The sequence below is a fragment of the Cavia porcellus genome, unplaced genomic scaffold, assembly GCF_034190915.1.
Source record: "Cavia porcellus strain 051 isolate PalLab524CR breed Dunkin Hartley unplaced genomic scaffold, mCavPor4.1 scaffold_1, whole genome shotgun sequence".
Classification (NCBI taxonomy): domain Eukaryota; kingdom Metazoa; phylum Chordata; class Mammalia; order Rodentia; family Caviidae; genus Cavia; species Cavia porcellus.
In genome coordinates, this window is record NW_026947484.1 from 219,395,095 (window position 1) to 219,413,454 (window position 18,360).

An 18,360-nucleotide genomic window follows, 5' to 3' on the forward strand; every position below is an offset into this window, starting at 1 on the left:
AAATCAATGCCATAGAAATAAAAAATAGCTTCTGGAATATATATGCTTTTGTGTAAAAAATTTGAACTATATCCTCAATATAAATTTTTTATTCATTAACAATCTTTCATTTCTTTAAATTAAAATAGAGTCTACATAAATTAACACAAGTCTGAGAATACGGGAAGCCTTGAAAAAATTTTCTTTAAAGTATTTATACTTTTGGCAGTTTTCTTAGTTTATTTTTTGTTTCTGCTGGTTTTTTTTTTTTTTTTTTTTTTTTTTCCTTCCTTTTTGGCAAGAGAGCTCTTCCAGTCAAGCTAAAAACAAACTTGAGTCACTTTAGAACATACTACAACAGTGATGATTGTGGGAGTAAGTGCTTCACTGCCAGCTCCAGACGCTCCTCTTCTGAATACAGTGTACAGGAAAGCGCAGCAGCTGCCTCTACAGTCTGGAAGAAGGCTTCCCAAGAGTTACAGAGTCACAATTAGACTGTTCGTTTTCAGTGACTTCTGATGCTTCTAGCCAGGATTAGTTACTGAACTACGTTCTACATTAGTAATTTACACAAATTTCTGTAGTGATTACATACATATGGATATGAGTATGTTTAGATCTCATAGCTGGGGAAACTTGAAGGAATCCTTTAATCCAGGAAGTTCTATAATATGGTAGATAAGAACACCAAATAGGACTCACATGACCTAAGTTCTGGTTCCAGTTCTGCCACCCTACAGTGTGAGCTTCGATAAGTCTTACATCCCTCACCTACCCTGCTCACCTCACAGAAGTCATATGGAATAAACTAGGTGAAAGCTCTTTGAGAATTTATATAACAGCTATCAGGAGTTGCTAAGATCCCATTTGACTGGTGTGACACCGAGTCACCCAAAGTACCAGTATTATTATCAGTTATGAAAGTGCTAAAATGGTTTAAGATGAAAAGTTGTTTTAAAAGTTTGTCTTTAAATAAACATACTTTTCTAAAACATACTTTAATTCACTTTGAGCTTGCTTTTATTCTGTTCTCTACGTAAACGTTCCTTTGTTATCGCACAGCTTTTTAGCCTGGCTTGGGTTAGCATTTAATAAGAAAGTGATCTGAACGTTGATTTTAGGTCTTTGGACTGAAACATGGTTTTCTTTAAAAAGTGGAGTGGGGGCTAAATTTAGAACATAACTCAAGGCCTTGCAGAGACCTTTGTGCTGAGGGTCTGGGGTCTCTCCAGTAGTGACAGCCCAGCAGCCCTGCTACGGCCACTACTGTCGCTTCCTAAACACATGCTGGTTTGAGTAGCCTCACCTTACAAATGGGTTTGTAGAACAGGAAGAAGATTCTTGAAAGGGAGGACTGTGATGAAATCGATAAAAATCTCTGTTTTAAAATCTTGTACAGCCTTCTGTTTTAAAATCTTTTCTTCTGGATGAAACATTAGTCTTTAACTGAGGATCTCTGTAACTGAAGACAAACAATAAAATACCAACAGAAAGGAAATTATTAAAAGATTTACTTTTATCAGTAACCCACTCTAGCTTCAGAAGGTATAAAGGAAAATGGAGCAGTTAAAACCAATTTTTGTTCTGTAAATTTCTCTTTAACCTAAAGAAGTATTATTTTAAATCCAAGGCTATCAGATATTTAAATCAGTTCAGTATTGTAATGACCACTTAAAAACCAATAGATTAGAAAGAGATTTCTATTTTATGATAGATTAATGAATTTGCTTTTTGGGTAAAAAGTTACTGTATCGTACATTTTTTTATTTTAAGGCTGAATTTAGAGTGATTCTTTAAAATAAAATACACTGAAAGTTTCACTGGGGTGCAGTGGCACACACTTTAAAATCATAGCTGTTCACACTGAGGCAGGAGAACTAAATTTCAAGGACAGCCTGAGCAATTTAATGAGACCCTGTTTCAAATGAAATTGAGGATAGGAACATAGTTCAGTGGCAGAGCACCTGCCTAACATGCACAGGGCCCTGGGTTCAGTCGCCAATATCAGTAAGTAAATAAATAAATATTTCCAAGTATGTTCTAATTTTGCAAAACCCCATGCTAATAAAGGCAATGCACTTAAAACAGTTTTGCTTCGTGATGTATGACAAAAATAAAGACATGTTCTACTCTCAGTGAATTTATCATTAGAGTTTATTAGTCCATAAGGTAAATAGGAGAATGTTCCCAATCAAGTTAATGAATTTTCCCCTTTTTAAAAAAAAGTCTTACAACTGAACATAGACCTTGAAGAAATTTGAGTTATAGACGGGATTTATTTTTTTTTTAACACCCGAATGGGAAGTTGTCTTTCCCTACATCTATGTACAAGATGATAGCCCGGGTCTCTTACGCTGCTAAAAGCCCCTTTCTCCACAACTTGGAGAATATGATCAAAGAAACACAGGAGTAGGTCAGGCTAGAGAAAGTAATCTGGTTCTGTCTCCTGTTTTACTTCATAGAAGTGTGATGAAAAGTAGGTCCTGTGACTGGAAGGGTTGGAAAGTTCTGCTCTTATGATAAACTCTATTTGTAACTACTTGAAATGAAAGAAATTAAAAGTTGGCAATAGTACCAAAACAATAATTTGTACAGTTCTAATGTGTTTAAGTTTGAATAGCTTGTAGGTATTTGTAAATTTTAACAATTCTGAATAAAGCCTCTGGCAATTCAGACAATTTAGAAATAGTATACAATTTTTTTTTGTCTTTTGTGAGACGGGGTCTCACTACGCAGTTCAGGCTGGCCTCAGCTCACTTCGTAGCCCAGGCTGGTCTCGAACTAGCAACGATCCTCCCACCTCAACCTCCCAAGTGCTGGAATTTCAGGCGTGAGCCACCACGCCCAGCTGAAATAGTATATAATTGATTAATTTGTTTGTTTTGTTTTGAAATAAGAGTCTTGTTATATGTTCAGGCTGGCCTTGAACTTACTATATAGTCCAGGCTGGTCTCAAACTCAACAGTCCTCTTGCCTCAGCCTTCCAAGAGCTGGGATTACTGGAATACTCCACTGTGCCTGGCTAGAAACAGTATTTAATTTAATCTGCTTTTTGAATCTAGTTAATATATGCTCCACTAGCATGCTTTCAAGAAATCTAGATAACTGATTTTATGAAAGCTAGTATGAATTTCAGGAAATTAATAGGTTAATGCTGCTGCATTTCTGTTAAGGGAAATAAACTAACTGGTAGTGTTCTGAGATCCTATTAGGATCCTGGTTCAGGGCTCTGGGTTTACTTTTCTTCCTGATGTATTCCTGTGGCCAATGATGAGGTTAAGACCAGTTAGTGCTGGGGCTGCAGTTCAGTGTAGAAAGTTTGCCTAGTATTCACAGGGCCCCATATTTGATCTCCAGCACTGCAATAAATAAACTTTAAAAAATCAGCTGGTCAGAGTACAGAGAGGGCAAGAAATAAGTGATAAGAAATTTAACATCAGTGTTTTTACCAGTGATTTAGGAAGCTCTAAAGCTAGCAGTACATTACAAAGGCCAAAACATTCTACACATTAAAACATTTGGAGATTTTTAAAAACTATTCGATCTGTTTTGAAAATCTAAATAATAGGTTTAATCATTCTGAATCAAAGATTTTAATGGTAAGATATTTTTCCTTTTCTTCTCAGATCCCAATTTTGTTCGGACATTTCTTACAACGTACAGATCGTTTTGCAAACCTCAAGAACTACTGAGTCTTATAATAGAAAGGTCTGTCAATTTAAAAATGTTTAAATTGTTTATTTTTTAAGAGAAACTGAGTGAAGATCCTATATATTTCTCAAAACTTTTGGATGAGCTTCAAATTGTACTACATGAGCCCTTTTCAAATTTAAAAAAAAAATACATTTTCCAAAAGCATGTAGTTTTAATTACTTAAATACAAAAATAAGTATTGTTTATTTTACACAGAAACTTACGTTCCAAAATTTTAAATTTATAGAATTAAGTTAAGGAATTAAATAGAAGTGTAGAGCTTATACTTTGGAAATTAAATTTTTGATGGTTCTTTTTAAAAATTGATTTAGATATTCTTAAAAGTTTTCAAATATACCACATACTGAGTAAAATGGAGCTTGTCAGTAACAAATACTGTCATCAAGAAAAGTGTTTCTTCTACCCAAACAAGCAACAACCAACTTGTCAAGCATTGGTTACCCTTAAAAATGATGTCAGCTAATTTAGAGTAACTCTGCAAACTCCAAAATGAGCATCATTTCCATAACTCTAGTCATATTTGTTTTTAGATTTTGCATGTCTTAGTATGTATTTAGGTATTTTTACCTATATTGCCCAGTATTAATGTCTTTTTATAAATATTATCATTAATGTTTACATTATAGATTTTTACTGATGTATAATATCTTCAGTAAATTTTTTACAGTATCCATTTGGTTAGCTAGTGAACAATTTGTGGATTTCCATTTGTATAGTTGGATAAAATTAATATTTTTGGATACAATTAATATTTTTGTAAGTTTTTTTCTGTTTTATGTAAGGTTTGAAATTCCAGAACCTGAGCCAACAGAAGCTGATCGCATAGCTATAGAGAATGGAGATCAACCCTTGAGTGCAGAACTGAAGAGATTTAGAAAAGAATACATACAGCCTGTACAATTGCGGTAAGCATTCAATAACTAATTGAAGTAAACAAGTCTCTATCAAACTTTGGCTTTCAAAGTTGAAGTCTTTAAGGACCTTGTCTTAGCAAAGAGGAGGTAACAAGTAAAATGAAAGAATTAAAAAGAGCCATTATCAGAAAGTATGGTATAAATCTTAACATAGAATTTGGAAGTGTTGGGGCTGGGGATTTAGCTCAGCGGCATAAGTACCTGCCTTGCAAGCAGGCGGTCATGAGTTCGATCCCTGGTACGGATTTAAAAAAAAAAAATTTCAAAAAAAAGAATTTGGAAGTGTTAGCCACTGATAAAAGAGTATTGTATTTGGTAGGAGTTACTTTACTCTGTTTTTGTTTGTATCATTGATTCTGATAAATATTTATGTTTGGATTCCCATGTAATTCAATTCTGTGTTAACACCACAGAGTATTAAATGTATGTCGGCACTGGGTAGAACACCACTTTTATGATTTTGAAAGAGATGCAGATCTTTTGCAACGAATGGAGGAATTTATTGGAACAGTAAGAGGTATGTTTTATTTTTAAATGTCTAGTTTGATACATAATAAAAGTACCAGTATGAGAATTGTTGATAGATATCATTATTGTTCAGTGTTACCAAGAAATATGTATAATAATGACAGTACAACCCATTTAAAAAGTTAAAATTTTTCATCAAACAACATTTAGACTTACAAATTACTCAAAAAATACTCTAGGATTTCAGTGTTATTCTCACTTAATGAATTAATTTAATCATTTCAGAATTGGTTAGAAAAGTCTCAATTTAAGCTAAGTTACTTATTCGAAAAAGTACATATAGTGGAATGCGTACAATCACTGTTTCCCTTCTAATTTTAGGTTTCCTTTCTAATTTTAAAAATGCTGGATGGATATGTGGTGTATTCCTATAATCCCAGCATTTACTGTAATCCTATCACTGGGAAGGCTGAGACAGGAGGAACACAATGAGTTCAAGGCTAGCCTGAACTACACAGCAAAACTGTCTCAAAAAAAAAAAAAGTATGGCTCTAAAGATACTCTAGACAAATGTGCTTTTATTTCCATTGTATATGCTAAATGAGAGACGGAGTCTAAAGGGTTAACTGTGGTGCTTTACAGTATACAAAAGCCATATCATACCTCATACTAACATGAGCAATAGGTCCTCTGCTACTGACTGGTTTATAAAAGGCAATGTTAATTAGCTTAACAGTGAATATGTACAGCTTATCTTTGTCAAGCTTGTAATTCATGTGGGATACATTTTCAGGGGGAGGTTTTTAAAATAACATTTTGAACTAAAGTTCAGAACAATTCAGGTAAAAAAAATCTCTACAAATTACTTTCTAATTTTACTGAGAATGGATCTGGAAGAATACCAAACTGTTAACAGTGGTTACCATGTAAAGAAGAGTTAGATTGAGATGGGGACTGAGAAATGGGAAAGGCAAACTTGCAGTTTTTATTTTGATCATTTGAGCTTTTCTGGCAAAGATATAGCCGGTTTCACTTATGTGATTTTTAAACCATATAAAATATTAAAAGAATATTTAAATTTTATTTTAAAATACAATGTATTTCAGGTAAAGCAATGAAAAAATGGGTTGAATCCATCACTAAGATAATCCAAAGGAAAAAAATTGCAAGAGACAATGGACCAGGTCATAACATTACATTTCAGAGTTCACCTCCCACAGTTGAGTGGCATATAAGCAGACCTGGACACACAGAGACTTTTGACCTGCTCACTTTACACCCAATAGAAATTGCTCGGCAACTCACTTTACTTGAATCAGATCTGTATCGGTATGTAATCTGACATTCAAGCTGAGAAATCATTTCAAAAGAATTCCTTTTTAATATTTACTCCTTTGGTTGTCATAAGATGTAGGTGAGATAGTACATAAGTATTTAGGAGTAATAAGATCGGCAGGAAGTTCTAGCTCTTTTATTGCCTTGGTTTCCCTTCTCTGTTTGAATTTATACCATCTCTTTCTGCGGTCACCCCTAGTAAGTGAACCTGAGTTCAGATCCTGACTTTACCAGTTGGTGGCTTGGTATTTTTAGGCAACTTTAACTCCTTCATATAACTTTTATCTTTCTCCTTCTTAATTCCTTCAAGAGTAAAATGATGCCAAAGACAGTATCTACTTTCAGGGCTGTTCTGATGCTTAAAACAGTCATATGTAGACTGCTTAACACATTGCCTAGCATAAATAAAAGCTCAGTAATTTTTAGCTATTGCTGTGGTAAACTTAAGTCATGACTTGTTAATTATAGCCCTTTTTATTTTACATTCTGCACTGATGTAACTGCTCTCAGAAAGTATCTGTATCTGGTTTTAAATTATATTTATTTATCTCCAAGTTATTTATTGTTAATAACTAAATGTGAAAAGGAGCTAAATGTATAGATCTCCCACCAAATATCATAATATCCCCAAAATTATAGTGTTAGAATCTGTTTTATTTCCCAGAACTCTTCTGTAGTAGATTTTTTCCCCTCCCCTCCTTTACATAAAGCATGGGGGGGGGTGTCCTTAAGAATTTTAGTGATTGGACTGATTGTTAGATAACATTATTTAAATGCCTATTCTGTTACCCCAACTTATTAACCAATATTTGTAAGTGCTAGAAAAGACATTATGCAGAAATCTCAACCTTGCCTAAGGCAGAATGCTGCTGTAAAGCAATAATAAATGTATACAAGTACATGCATATAGATATATTCTTAAATCTGTAGAGAAGATACATAATTACAATTTTTATTATACCTTGCTGGTGAGAAAGTTTATTATGCTAGGAGTTTAGTTTTGATCTCATTTACTTAATAAAAATGTCTATAATAGAGGAAAAAGTAATACTTTGTGTTGACTTTAGAGCGGTGCAGCCATCAGAGTTAGTTGGAAGTGTGTGGACAAAAGAAGACAAAGAAATTAATTCGCCCAATCTTCTGAAAATGATCCGGCACACCACTAACCTCACTCTGTGGTTTGAGAAGTGAGTAATCTTGACATTCCACAGTCAGCTGTGTTTGAATTTCTGAGTGATTTTATTTCAGTGTGTCGCATGTCTTTTCCTCTTTCTGAGCATTTTTCTACTGTAGCATTTTAATTTCACTAATTATATTTTTTCATTATATTAATTGAGGGTTTTTTTCTAGGTGTTGCCTTAGGGTTTACTTATATATATTTTAACTTACTAGAAACCACTTCAGATTTGTAGAAGTGTATTCCAGTTCATATAGAAATGTTACTCCTATATAGCTCTATGGCTTTCCTCTCCTTTTTGTGATATTATAATACCCACTACATTAATTAGTGATGCAGCTCTAACAAGACAGTCTTATCATTTATTGCTTTACCGTTTTCTGTCATTCTCTAAACCCATTACTGCTCTACTTTCATCTGCTTCCTTTGTGTATTACTGGCAATGCATTACACATACGTTTCTGTGCTATAGAGCCAACAGTATATGCATACACATTATTTTATACAGCTGCTGTTCAAATCATGGAAAAAGAAAAACTAAGAAACAAATGCATTTATGTGTCTTTTAAAATTGTTTGTTCTGGTGTTTGTGTGGATTTGAATTAGCAGCTGGAATCCCCTGCTTCTTGTGCAGTGAGTCAGTTGATGAAGAGTTCTCTCAGTGTTTGTGTATCTGGGGAAATCCTTATTTTCTCTTCATTGTTTGAACAAATAGTTCTTCTTCAAATTAACTAGATTTTTTTTTTTGTTTGTTTGTCAGTTAGACTCTACTATTGACCCCCTTCAGGTTTTCATTGTTACTGTAACTTTTCAGTTTCACAGTTCTCATTTGCTCTTTAAAAATGTATGTATAGTTCTACCTCTAGTGGTGTCCTCTCTTGATGAACCTTGTCATCATCCTTTCTTTGCTACTCTATCAAGCTGTCCTTTAGTTCTACAAACATATGCTTCATGGCTACTTCAAATCTCTGTTAAATCTGACGTCTGGCTGTTTTCCCAGGCAATTTCTGTCCCATGCCTTTAATCAAGTATATGCCTCACACTTTTCTGTTTCTTTGCACGCTTCATAATTTTGTTGGAAATTGAAATTTTACATTATAATTCTTGCACTTCTAAGTACTACTTTCTCCCTTTTAGGGCTGTTACTGCTGTTGGTTTGTTTGATCAGTGACTACCTGGATTGTTGTACTGAAGCCTGCTGTGCCTATCTCTGTCTGTCGGTCTGTCTGTCTCTCGCACTCTCTCTCTCTCTTTAGGCTCATTATTCTTACATGGAGAAGCCTTCCTTATATGGAGAAGCCTTTTACCACAACCTCTTCTCTCCAGGTCTTGAAAGCACTTCAGCTTTAAACTTTGTACATTTTAGTCCAAAATGACAAGAGATTAGGATATGTCTCTCTGAAACAGGACTTAGGGGCAGAGGACGAGGACAAGCTTCTATGTCATTGGCTGTGAAGAGGTGGCTGGGTTACGGAGGATAGCGAACTCTCCCTCGAGTTCTCTGATTTGCCTCTTTTAACGTGGAGCCACTGTCTCAGGAGCCTGACACAGGGCTGTTTTCCCAGGTTTCCAGCACCACATAGCCCAGGTGGAGAGTTGGGTAAAAGAAGAGACTACCCACTTCTCACCTGCACTCACCAGGACTTAGCTTCAGCAACAGGCAGCTGGAGGCAGGGTGGGAAATGCTGCAGTCCTGCTCCTCCAGCGAGAAGAGCTAGGTGTTCTTGGCTACAGCAATGTGGAGCGCATACTCCAAAACAAAGGAGAGCCGGAGCAGTCTTAGTTAAAATGTAACACTCACTTTTCCAAATTTTTGTAGATATTTCATATTTCTTTATTTGCTGTTTGCCCTTGGGTCCACTCCCAGAGACTCTTGAGTGTTGTGAGTTTGGGGATTTTTTCTTTTGTTGCAATAATTTCATCAGTTTTATTGAGTAGCTCAGAGGAACTCTCTATTTATTATGCCAGAAATCCAGGATTCTGTTCAATTTTATAAATTGGGGGCCAGAGAGTAACCTTTATGTATTGGCTATCTTTTTTTCTGAGTAAAAACATTATCATTATTTGTGTAATATATTATAAAGTTGATTGGAGATTTCCATGGATCATACTGGGATTATCAGAACAAGCAACCAGTGACATAGGGAAAAAAATGGATAAAGTCCTGAAAACAGTTCCAAAAAAACTTTTAAAACATTGCAGGTTACCTGCAAGTTAGGATTTCCTTGTACTTGTCTCATTAAATGTAACATGCCTCTAAAAAGTAAGACTTCAGAATATGCCCCTAAATGTAGCTTCTTGATTTCTTCATTACCAAGTTAAAAAACTATCTTTAGTGTGAAGAAGCCTTTTCCCACCTTAATAATTAAAACATGTCAGATCTGAAAAGATGGACATAACTGATAAAGATACAGACCACTTCCATGTTGTCCTATTCTCTAGTACGTTATTAGCCTTTCAGTGTGAGAGATTATTTGCCACAGTGATTCTCAATCGTCAATATGAATTAAAACTGGAGTCAAATATTCCACAATGCAATCTTAGTTTCTACACCTGCTTACAAACAACTGAAATTGTTAAGTAAAAAATGTAAATAATGTATTATATTTTAATTGTCTAGATAACTAGTTAGCCAAGACATGATATAAACATCTAGTTAACGCTTTAAACTTACAAATATTGTTCAAAATAAGTAGCCTATTTTGACAACTTCACATAGAATAGGTTTTTTCTCAGTGTTAGATCTGCCTCATCAGAGAATAATGTTATCCTGCAATTTTTCCCCCTACTAGTGAGGACTGAACTCAGAGCAAGTGCTCTACCACTAAGCTTCATCCCCAGTCCTTTTTTAAAATTTTATTTTGAGACAGAGTCTCATAATGTTGCCCGAGATGGCCTTGAACTTGTGCTTCTTCTGCCTCCATCTCCCAAGTAGCTAAAATTACCGATGTATGCCATTGTGCCAGGTTACAACTTTACATTTTAAAAAATATTTAACGTTGACTTATGTTTAGTTTTTCTATTTATAGATTTATGTTTTAGACCATAACCTATTAATACTATATTACTGAAAATTAGCCAGATGCAGTAGAGCACACTTATAATCGCAGCACTCAGGAGGGTGAGGCCAAAGAATCGCTGTGAGATGGAAGCTAGCCTTGGCTACATAGTTGAGTTCAAACCCTGAACTACATAGTAAGACCCTGTCTCAAAATTTTTTAAAAATTTTTAAAATATATTATTGAAAGCTAATTTTAGAATATTTTTCATTTGCCAGTGATTAATAAATTTAAAATTCCTTCATGCTATAGACAATAAGTCCAAGGTAATTTTCTTTGTTTTGAACATGCGACACTGCTTTTTAGCTGTTTGCTGGACTACATATACGTTATTACATAGATATTATTACATAGTAGGTATATATTATTGATACTAATATACAATAAAATATGTATAATATTTTGTTATAGAGGTATACTATCTACAGATTCTTAATATTTAAATGTAAAGTGCTTTTGTTTCTATTGTTTTTCATTTTCCCTAAGTAATATTTACTTTCAGTTGTGGTAAAATAACTTTTTGACAATAGTACTTGTCTGAAGCACTATTCAATAATTTCTGTATATCAAAGAATGAAATTAAAAATTCATCACTAAAATCTTGGAATTAAATGAAGAATAGGAGGCAACAGAATTCTTGAATTTTAGACTAAATTCCTCTAGAATACATATGAATGACAGAAATGTACTTGCATTGAACAAGACACTAGTTTCATCACCGAACTGTAATCCTGATAGAAGTAGTACCAGATACAGCTGGGGAAAGGCTGGCTGATGTGGCAGTCTGCAGAACACCACTCCTGACTGGAAGGACTGCTTCCTTCGAGGCCCTGTCCCTGTCATTCTTAGTGTCTTCTTTACAGTCACACTGTAGTCATTTGCCTCCCCCCCCCCACTCTAGATTATTGAGTTCACTAATTTTTTAAACCATAGCTTTATTGGAAAGATTTCAAAATTTTTAATTCTTTTGGTTTTGATTCCTAGATGTATTGTAGAAACTGAAAATTTAGAAGAAAGAGTGGCTGTGGTGAGTCGAATAATTGAAATTCTACAAGTCTTTCAAGAGCTGAATAACTTCAATGGTGTCCTGGAGGTCGTCAGTGCTATGAACTCGTCACCTGTTTACAGACTAGACCACACATTTGAGGTAGGTTTGTGCAAGGGTTTTTAAAATGAACTTCCATTGCCAATTAGAAATAAAGAGCTTTAACAGTTATGATCTTTAGGTTTAAATGCCCCATCCATCTTTTCAGTAGCAAGTTTAGAGACTGAATTATCTAAGCTTTGTAATGAATTGATTATTTTCTTTAATTAGGCACCCTTGAGGCTGGGAGTCTAAGTCAAAGAAAAGAAATAAAATAAGCATTCTCATTAAAATGCTCTCATGGATCCCATCTCTGTAGAAAAGGAAGTAGAAAAAAAAAAACAGAAACAACATTTAGCGCTTAATTTGTAATTAATGTAATTTTTAATTACAAATGCTCATGTAATTGTGGGAGGAACTTCAAGATAATTTGTATCACACACACTTAAGTTTGGACTAGAGTCTATGAAGATGGTTTGTATGACACATTACATGCCTAGATGGATACTGTTGTGTGTGGGCCTTATGTTAACCTGCCATGTTTTGGCAAGACCTGTGAATCCTTCTCATCATACTGAGAATTGACCCCAGAGAAAATTATTTCTTAATTTTGTGACAGGGTCTTACTAAATTGCCCATGCTGGCCTCAAATTTGTAATCCACCTATCCATGCTTCCTGAGTAGCTGGGATTATAGGTGTGTGCTACTCCAACTACCCTATGATTCTTTTTATGAATTTAGGTTTCCTAAAAAAATTTTTTTTCTTATAGCAAATACCCAGTCGCCAAAGGAAAATTTTAGAGGAAGCTCATGAATTGAGTGAAGATCACTATAAGAAATATTTGGCAAAACTCAGGTCTATTAATCCACCATGTGTGCCTTTCTTTGGTAAGTATTTCTTTTATTTCTGAATAAAACAAGACATACTTGATTAAATGACAGAGTATCAACATGTGTAATCTACCAGCATTAAATACTTAAATAAATAGTGCCTTAATCTCCTCAGAATATTTCCTTACTAGGATTTCAAGCAAACCCAGTAGAGACTAAACACCCCTAAGCAGGAAGGCAAAATATTTCAAAATTAAACATTTTGAAGTGATACCACAAGTGGGAAATTACACATCTGACCTCATTTGAGGCGTCACAGTCAACATATAGGCACATTATAAAATGACCTTCAGGCTACATGTTCAGGCATATATGAAATATAAATGAATTTTATTTATGTTTATACCTGGGCTCCATACCCAAGATGTCTCATTATATGTAAATATTCCATGCCCCCAAAATCCAAAATAAGTCTTATCCCAAGCATTTCAGATAAACAATTCTCAGCCTATACTTACATTTCACCTTCTATTTGTTTCTTGAGTAGCCATTAGATATTATACTTAATATTCTTATATTCATGGAAGTGTTTTTAGTTGAATTTTAATAAACCAAACGTTCTACCTAAGAAGCATGACCAAACTCATTTATAATTAATTTTTAAAAAAACTTCCATATGGCTAAGAATCATAGTGTGTACATTGTAAATTCATACCTTTAGCACAACAAAAATTCCTCTCTTTTCCTGCCTTTTTCCTTCCGCTTTTGGCTCAAAAGGAGGATGTACCTTTTCTTTTTTTTAATACTGAATCTCTTCACCTCTGACTCTACTCCCTTTGTGCAGACTTGTCTATATTACTGTCACTTGTTCCCTGTATTTTACATCTTCAGTACTGTTTCTTTCACAGTAGCTTCTCTGCCTCTATGATCCTGCCTTGGAATGCTTACAGAAACTATGATTTCTATTATACCTCTTGTATTTAATATTTTGTAGTATGTGGCAAATTTTCTCTTTAGCCTCATCTATATACATGTTTTTTTCTGTTTTGTTTTAAGGTATACTATATACAACATGTTATATTCTGGTATTTTCTTAACTATTTTCCCATATTTTATTGGTTAGACTTCATAAGTAACCACTTTTGTATTTACTTGTAATCTTTTTGCTATACACATTATATGTAATTATATACATTATATACAAAACACATTTTATTTGTGTTTTATTAATCTTTATAATATCATTTATAATTGCTGCATAATATTCCATAGTATAAAAATTATGTAACTTTTATCCCATGATTAGATTGTTTCCAGCTTTTTTGCTTTCCTGAATAATGTTATAATTAATATCTTTTTTCTGTATTTGACAATAACCTCTTAAGATAGATAACTAGCAGAGGAACTACAGAGGCTAAAGTATCAGCTTTTAAATCTTGATATATATGGCCAGGTTGCTTTCTGAAAGTTTTTTAGTCATGCTGTCATCAGAAATGCATGATTAAAACAAATGTCATCTCGTTACTTTGAGCTTTAGGTACTTTGTCTTAATTTCTATTATTTTCACAGAAAAAAAACCCTGATACCTATTTATTATAATAATGTCTATTCTTTATTTACTATAAACAGTTTTTCATTTTTCCTAATATTTGAATTCCCTCATCTGTGACCTTTTTGAAGTATGCTGTAAATACTCACCAGTATGTCTTTTCAGTGGTATTCATTGATATCCCTCGCATTTTAAATTCTATAATGTCTGTATTTCTCATTATGATTTCTGTTGTTTTCTAAGGTTAGAAGCTTTAGAAAATTTTTCTAACCTAGTAACTTAATATTCAACCATATTTTCTTTTAGCTTTATGATTTGACTTCCAAAATTATATTTAACTATTTTATAAACTGAAGTTTTTTTAGATGTCATATGAAATACTCAAATTTATTTCCCCCGCAAGTTGTTACAGGTACACAAATTTTATTTTTTCCCATTTACATGTTGGACTTCTTTAATACATATTGCCTCTCACTAAATTCTTACACTGTGCCACAATTTTAATGACTGTCATGATTGCTGATTCTCAACTGGGGACAACTTTTGCTTCATGGGAACTTTTAGCAATGTCTAAAGACATTTTTATTACCCTAATTGGGAAGGTATCTGATAAAAGATGTTACTAACATCCTACAATGCACTGGAAAGCCCTCTATAAGAAAGTATCTGATTCCAAAGGCCAGTAGTGTCAGTGCAAAGAAACCCTGGCTTATGTCAAGAGTGATTCAGTGTTTCTTTGAATAATCTTATTTCTGAATTTTGCCTTACAGAGTTGGTCACTAACCTCCCAAAGGATTAAAGAAGATAAAAATAAGTAGCTGTGTTGTAAGCTCAGTTTCAGCAGAAAAAAAATACAATTTTGCTATTTGCTCGTTTAGATGCTCTTTGCACTATAAAGAAAGTATCTTTCCAGCTAGATACAGTGGCACATGCCTGTAATTTAGTAGGAGGTTGAGGCAGCAGAATCACAAGTTTGAGACCTCGTCTCAAAATACAAAGTGGGGGGGGAGGGCGGCGGATGTAGCTCAGTGTGAGGCTCTGGGATCAATCTCTGGTAACCACAAAAGAATAAGCATCTCTCTTGGTACAGAACTGTTTCATGTCATTATTTTAAAAAAAAACAAACAAACAAAGACAAAATAAGAATTCACTTATATGTATAAAATGGCAAGTGGGCTGTCTCTGGACAAACAAAATAAGAATTCACTTATATGTATAAAAATGTTTTAATTGTTTGTATTTCCAATATTTTTTCCATTTCTGTTTTTAATTCACTTTGCATTTTTCTTCAAAAAGTTAATTATTCTCTGCTTATTTTGTTTTTATGTCATTTGTTATTTTTATTATTAATTTCTATTGTTTTCCAGGGGCCTGCCCCCTCCCCTAATTCTTGATAAAAATTTTAAGCTTCTTTGTTTCCTCTCTTGGATAAAAATTAAAGCCTACATATTTACTTTTAAATGTGATGGGTATGATAGTACTTCATATAAGGGAGCTGGGAAGGATTTGAGTAGGTCTGATGTTCGTTTCATCTAGTCTGTGGACAGGTATTTGCTGAGTACTTACCAAGGACCAGAAACTATATTCAGGTACTTACAAAGTGGATAATATATAGTTACTGTTCTCACTTAACTTACATTCACGCCACTCATGATATCCTGTAGTGTGGTCTCTGATATCCAGGGATCAAAAGAAAACTCAGGCCCATTCACTGGAGTCACATTGGGTCCCTTCCATTCCCCCTCACCCTGATTGGTGCATATTTCTTCACATATAAACTCTAAAACACTGTCAAGGCTTTGTGGTAAAGGGCTTGCATAGCATGCTTGAGACCCCAATTTCAATCTCTACCATCACCAAAAAATAACATAATGTTTCCTAAATATTTATAAACACAACTGGATCTTCATAGTATGGTAAGTGAAAGAAGTTGTTCAGACCTATATTTAGAGTTTCATTGTGTTGAACTTGTGTGATTTAGTGAGTTAATACAAACTTGTAGGTAGTTTGATAGGTCCAGAGACAGCCCACTTGCCAGACTTTGTCTGCTGATCTTCCTGATTACTAAAGCTCTAGCATTGTAAGCTACTTTATCTGAAATGATCCCTGTCAGCCCTGCTATTTTAGGAAGATTGCTATTATTCTCAAGTTAAAGGTTATCTGCGGTAATTAGGTACCTTTTATGTTTCTGGCCCTAAAGATACAGCCAGATGTTTTTGCTGCTTCTTAGTTCCATTTTGCCTATACTGTAGTTCACACAGATGTTTTCAAGATTCTTTCCTAATATCTAGGTATTTGTTTTCCCATTGTATGAGAAGAGTTACAGTTAAGAGCTTACACTTTTATTTCCTGTGTCATTTTACCAGAATTCTTATTTTTCTGCTGGCCATGGTACCATTTAGAAGGAAGAAAAAAGGAAGTATTTCCTTACAAAGCTCTGCCAGAATCTGGCTATATATGTGGGCAGAGCAGCATTTCCTCAAAGGAAATGTGGTAGGTACCTCAGCCAAGTGTCTCCTCTGCGCACCAACATCCAAGCCGGTAGCACTGGCTTTGCTCTTGTTATATGATGCTGATCTTGTGTCCTCCAGCATTTGCAAATTTGCTCATGCTTTCTTGCTACTTTAAAATTGACTATATGTTTATTATAGACTGGTCTAAGTCCCCAGTGTTCTCTCTCCTGTTCTGAAATAATACAAAAGCATATTATTTCAGATGCTTCCAAAATATTTGTTGAATGCTTCTAACTGCTAAGAATAGACAAATAAGTGACAATCCTAGAGTTTCTATTCTCTTGAAGGGACAAAAAAAATTACAGTACTGTGTTGTAATCACAGCACTGCATGTGTAAATCAAAGTATGGATAAAGTGCTTTGGAATCTTAGAACCTTGAGCAACCGCTTTTTCCTGGGAAGGTTGGGAAAGTCATTAGCAAAAAAAGAGGAGAGGAGAGGAGAGGTCTCATTCCTCTTCATTATTTATATCATACTGCTCTGCTTTCCCTATCCCAATAATAGCTGTAAAGTAAACAGTCTTCTTAGGTATGAAAATGATCTAGTGAAATTCAGGAATAACTAGATGTTGTATTTGTACTTTTTAAAAAAAAGATTAGAAAAGCTTTACCAGTATATAATATTCAGGACTATTATATATGTAGATGTAGGTTCTACATTTTTAATTGGGTGTATGTGTGTATAAACATTTTTTACGTGTATATGTCTACGAAGTGTGTACACCAGTGCCATGATTGTGTATTCTTCTAATTAGCCATCATTTAGGCATAAAATAATTTATAAGTACTATACTCTCCGAGGTGCTACTTGTAAGCATCTTCACAGTTTTATTCAAATGTACTTCTAACAGCTGTAAGATCCCATAAACTGTTATGATGTGTGTTCCCAGTATTGGTTCATGCACTGCTTCACCAGTTCAGTCACTCAAGCCCAAAGCTCTTCCTTCTGCTGCCCTGTCCCTCAGCCAAATCAGTTCATTAGTTCTAGGGATGCGGGAAGGGGGAGATCCTATCTTTCAAATATATATCCCTTCCACTGTTTCGCCATAGACCTCAAGCCAGTCTCCATCATCTCTCAAAAATTGTCAGTAGCCTACTTACTGCTCTGGGTTTTAGAAAGCTAGAGTCATTCAAGAATGCAAAGATGGTTTTAACTCCCTCTTTATCTACTACATAAAAATTATGCTTTGTAACAAAAAACATTTCATGAACAAATCCAGGTGCTTCTATCCACAGGTGGGCCATCCATTAATGACTGATATGGAAAGGTGATTTCGGCTGCTATTCAATATGCATGTTTAAGGACATGTTTGTCAAACTAAATGTTGAGCTAAATGGGTCATGCAGACCGTGTAGAGGAAGATATAACTGGCTGAAAGTAATGTGTGGCCTTAGCCACACAGTAACTTTTTCTTACAAATACATCATGAGGAGTGGTCTAGATGCTGAGAAACAGACAAGTAACATATGCAACAACTGCATGCTTTTTAAACTCAAATGGCACTGGTGTCAGTCATATCTCATTATTGCTTACTTGTTTAGTATTGAGTCATTTCATCTTTTCAAGGATGTGACCAAAAATTCTATTATTTAGAAGTATACCTGTACCAGAGAAGCATCTAGAACCACTGATCTAGCCCTTGCCCATGTCTAACCTCATACCCTGCTACCATATAAAACAACATTTTCTCTCTTAAGTGTCGCTTCCAAGCTTCAGCACAAATGACCTTCTTACTCT

At 34.4% G+C, this 18,360-nt stretch overlaps 1 protein-coding gene across 2 annotated transcripts in view; it reads left to right on the forward strand.

The window, feature by feature from the left end:
* Sos1 (SOS Ras/Rac guanine nucleotide exchange factor 1) overlaps positions 1–18,360 on the forward strand; it is a 109,288-nt gene that overhangs the window by 79,875 nt on the left and 11,053 nt on the right. For both annotated transcript variants that reach the window (XM_063229521.1, XM_063229523.1), the window contains exons 11-17: positions 3,606–3,687; positions 4,476–4,598; positions 5,021–5,124; positions 6,182–6,404; positions 7,478–7,597; positions 11,631–11,793; positions 12,501–12,618. In XM_063229521.1, the coding sequence (XP_063085591.1) occupies positions 3,606–3,687; positions 4,476–4,598; positions 5,021–5,124; positions 6,182–6,404; positions 7,478–7,597; positions 11,631–11,793; positions 12,501–12,618 (933 nt within the window). The remainder of the gene's footprint in view (positions 1–3,605; positions 3,688–4,475; positions 4,599–5,020; positions 5,125–6,181; positions 6,405–7,477; positions 7,598–11,630; positions 11,794–12,500; positions 12,619–18,360) is intronic.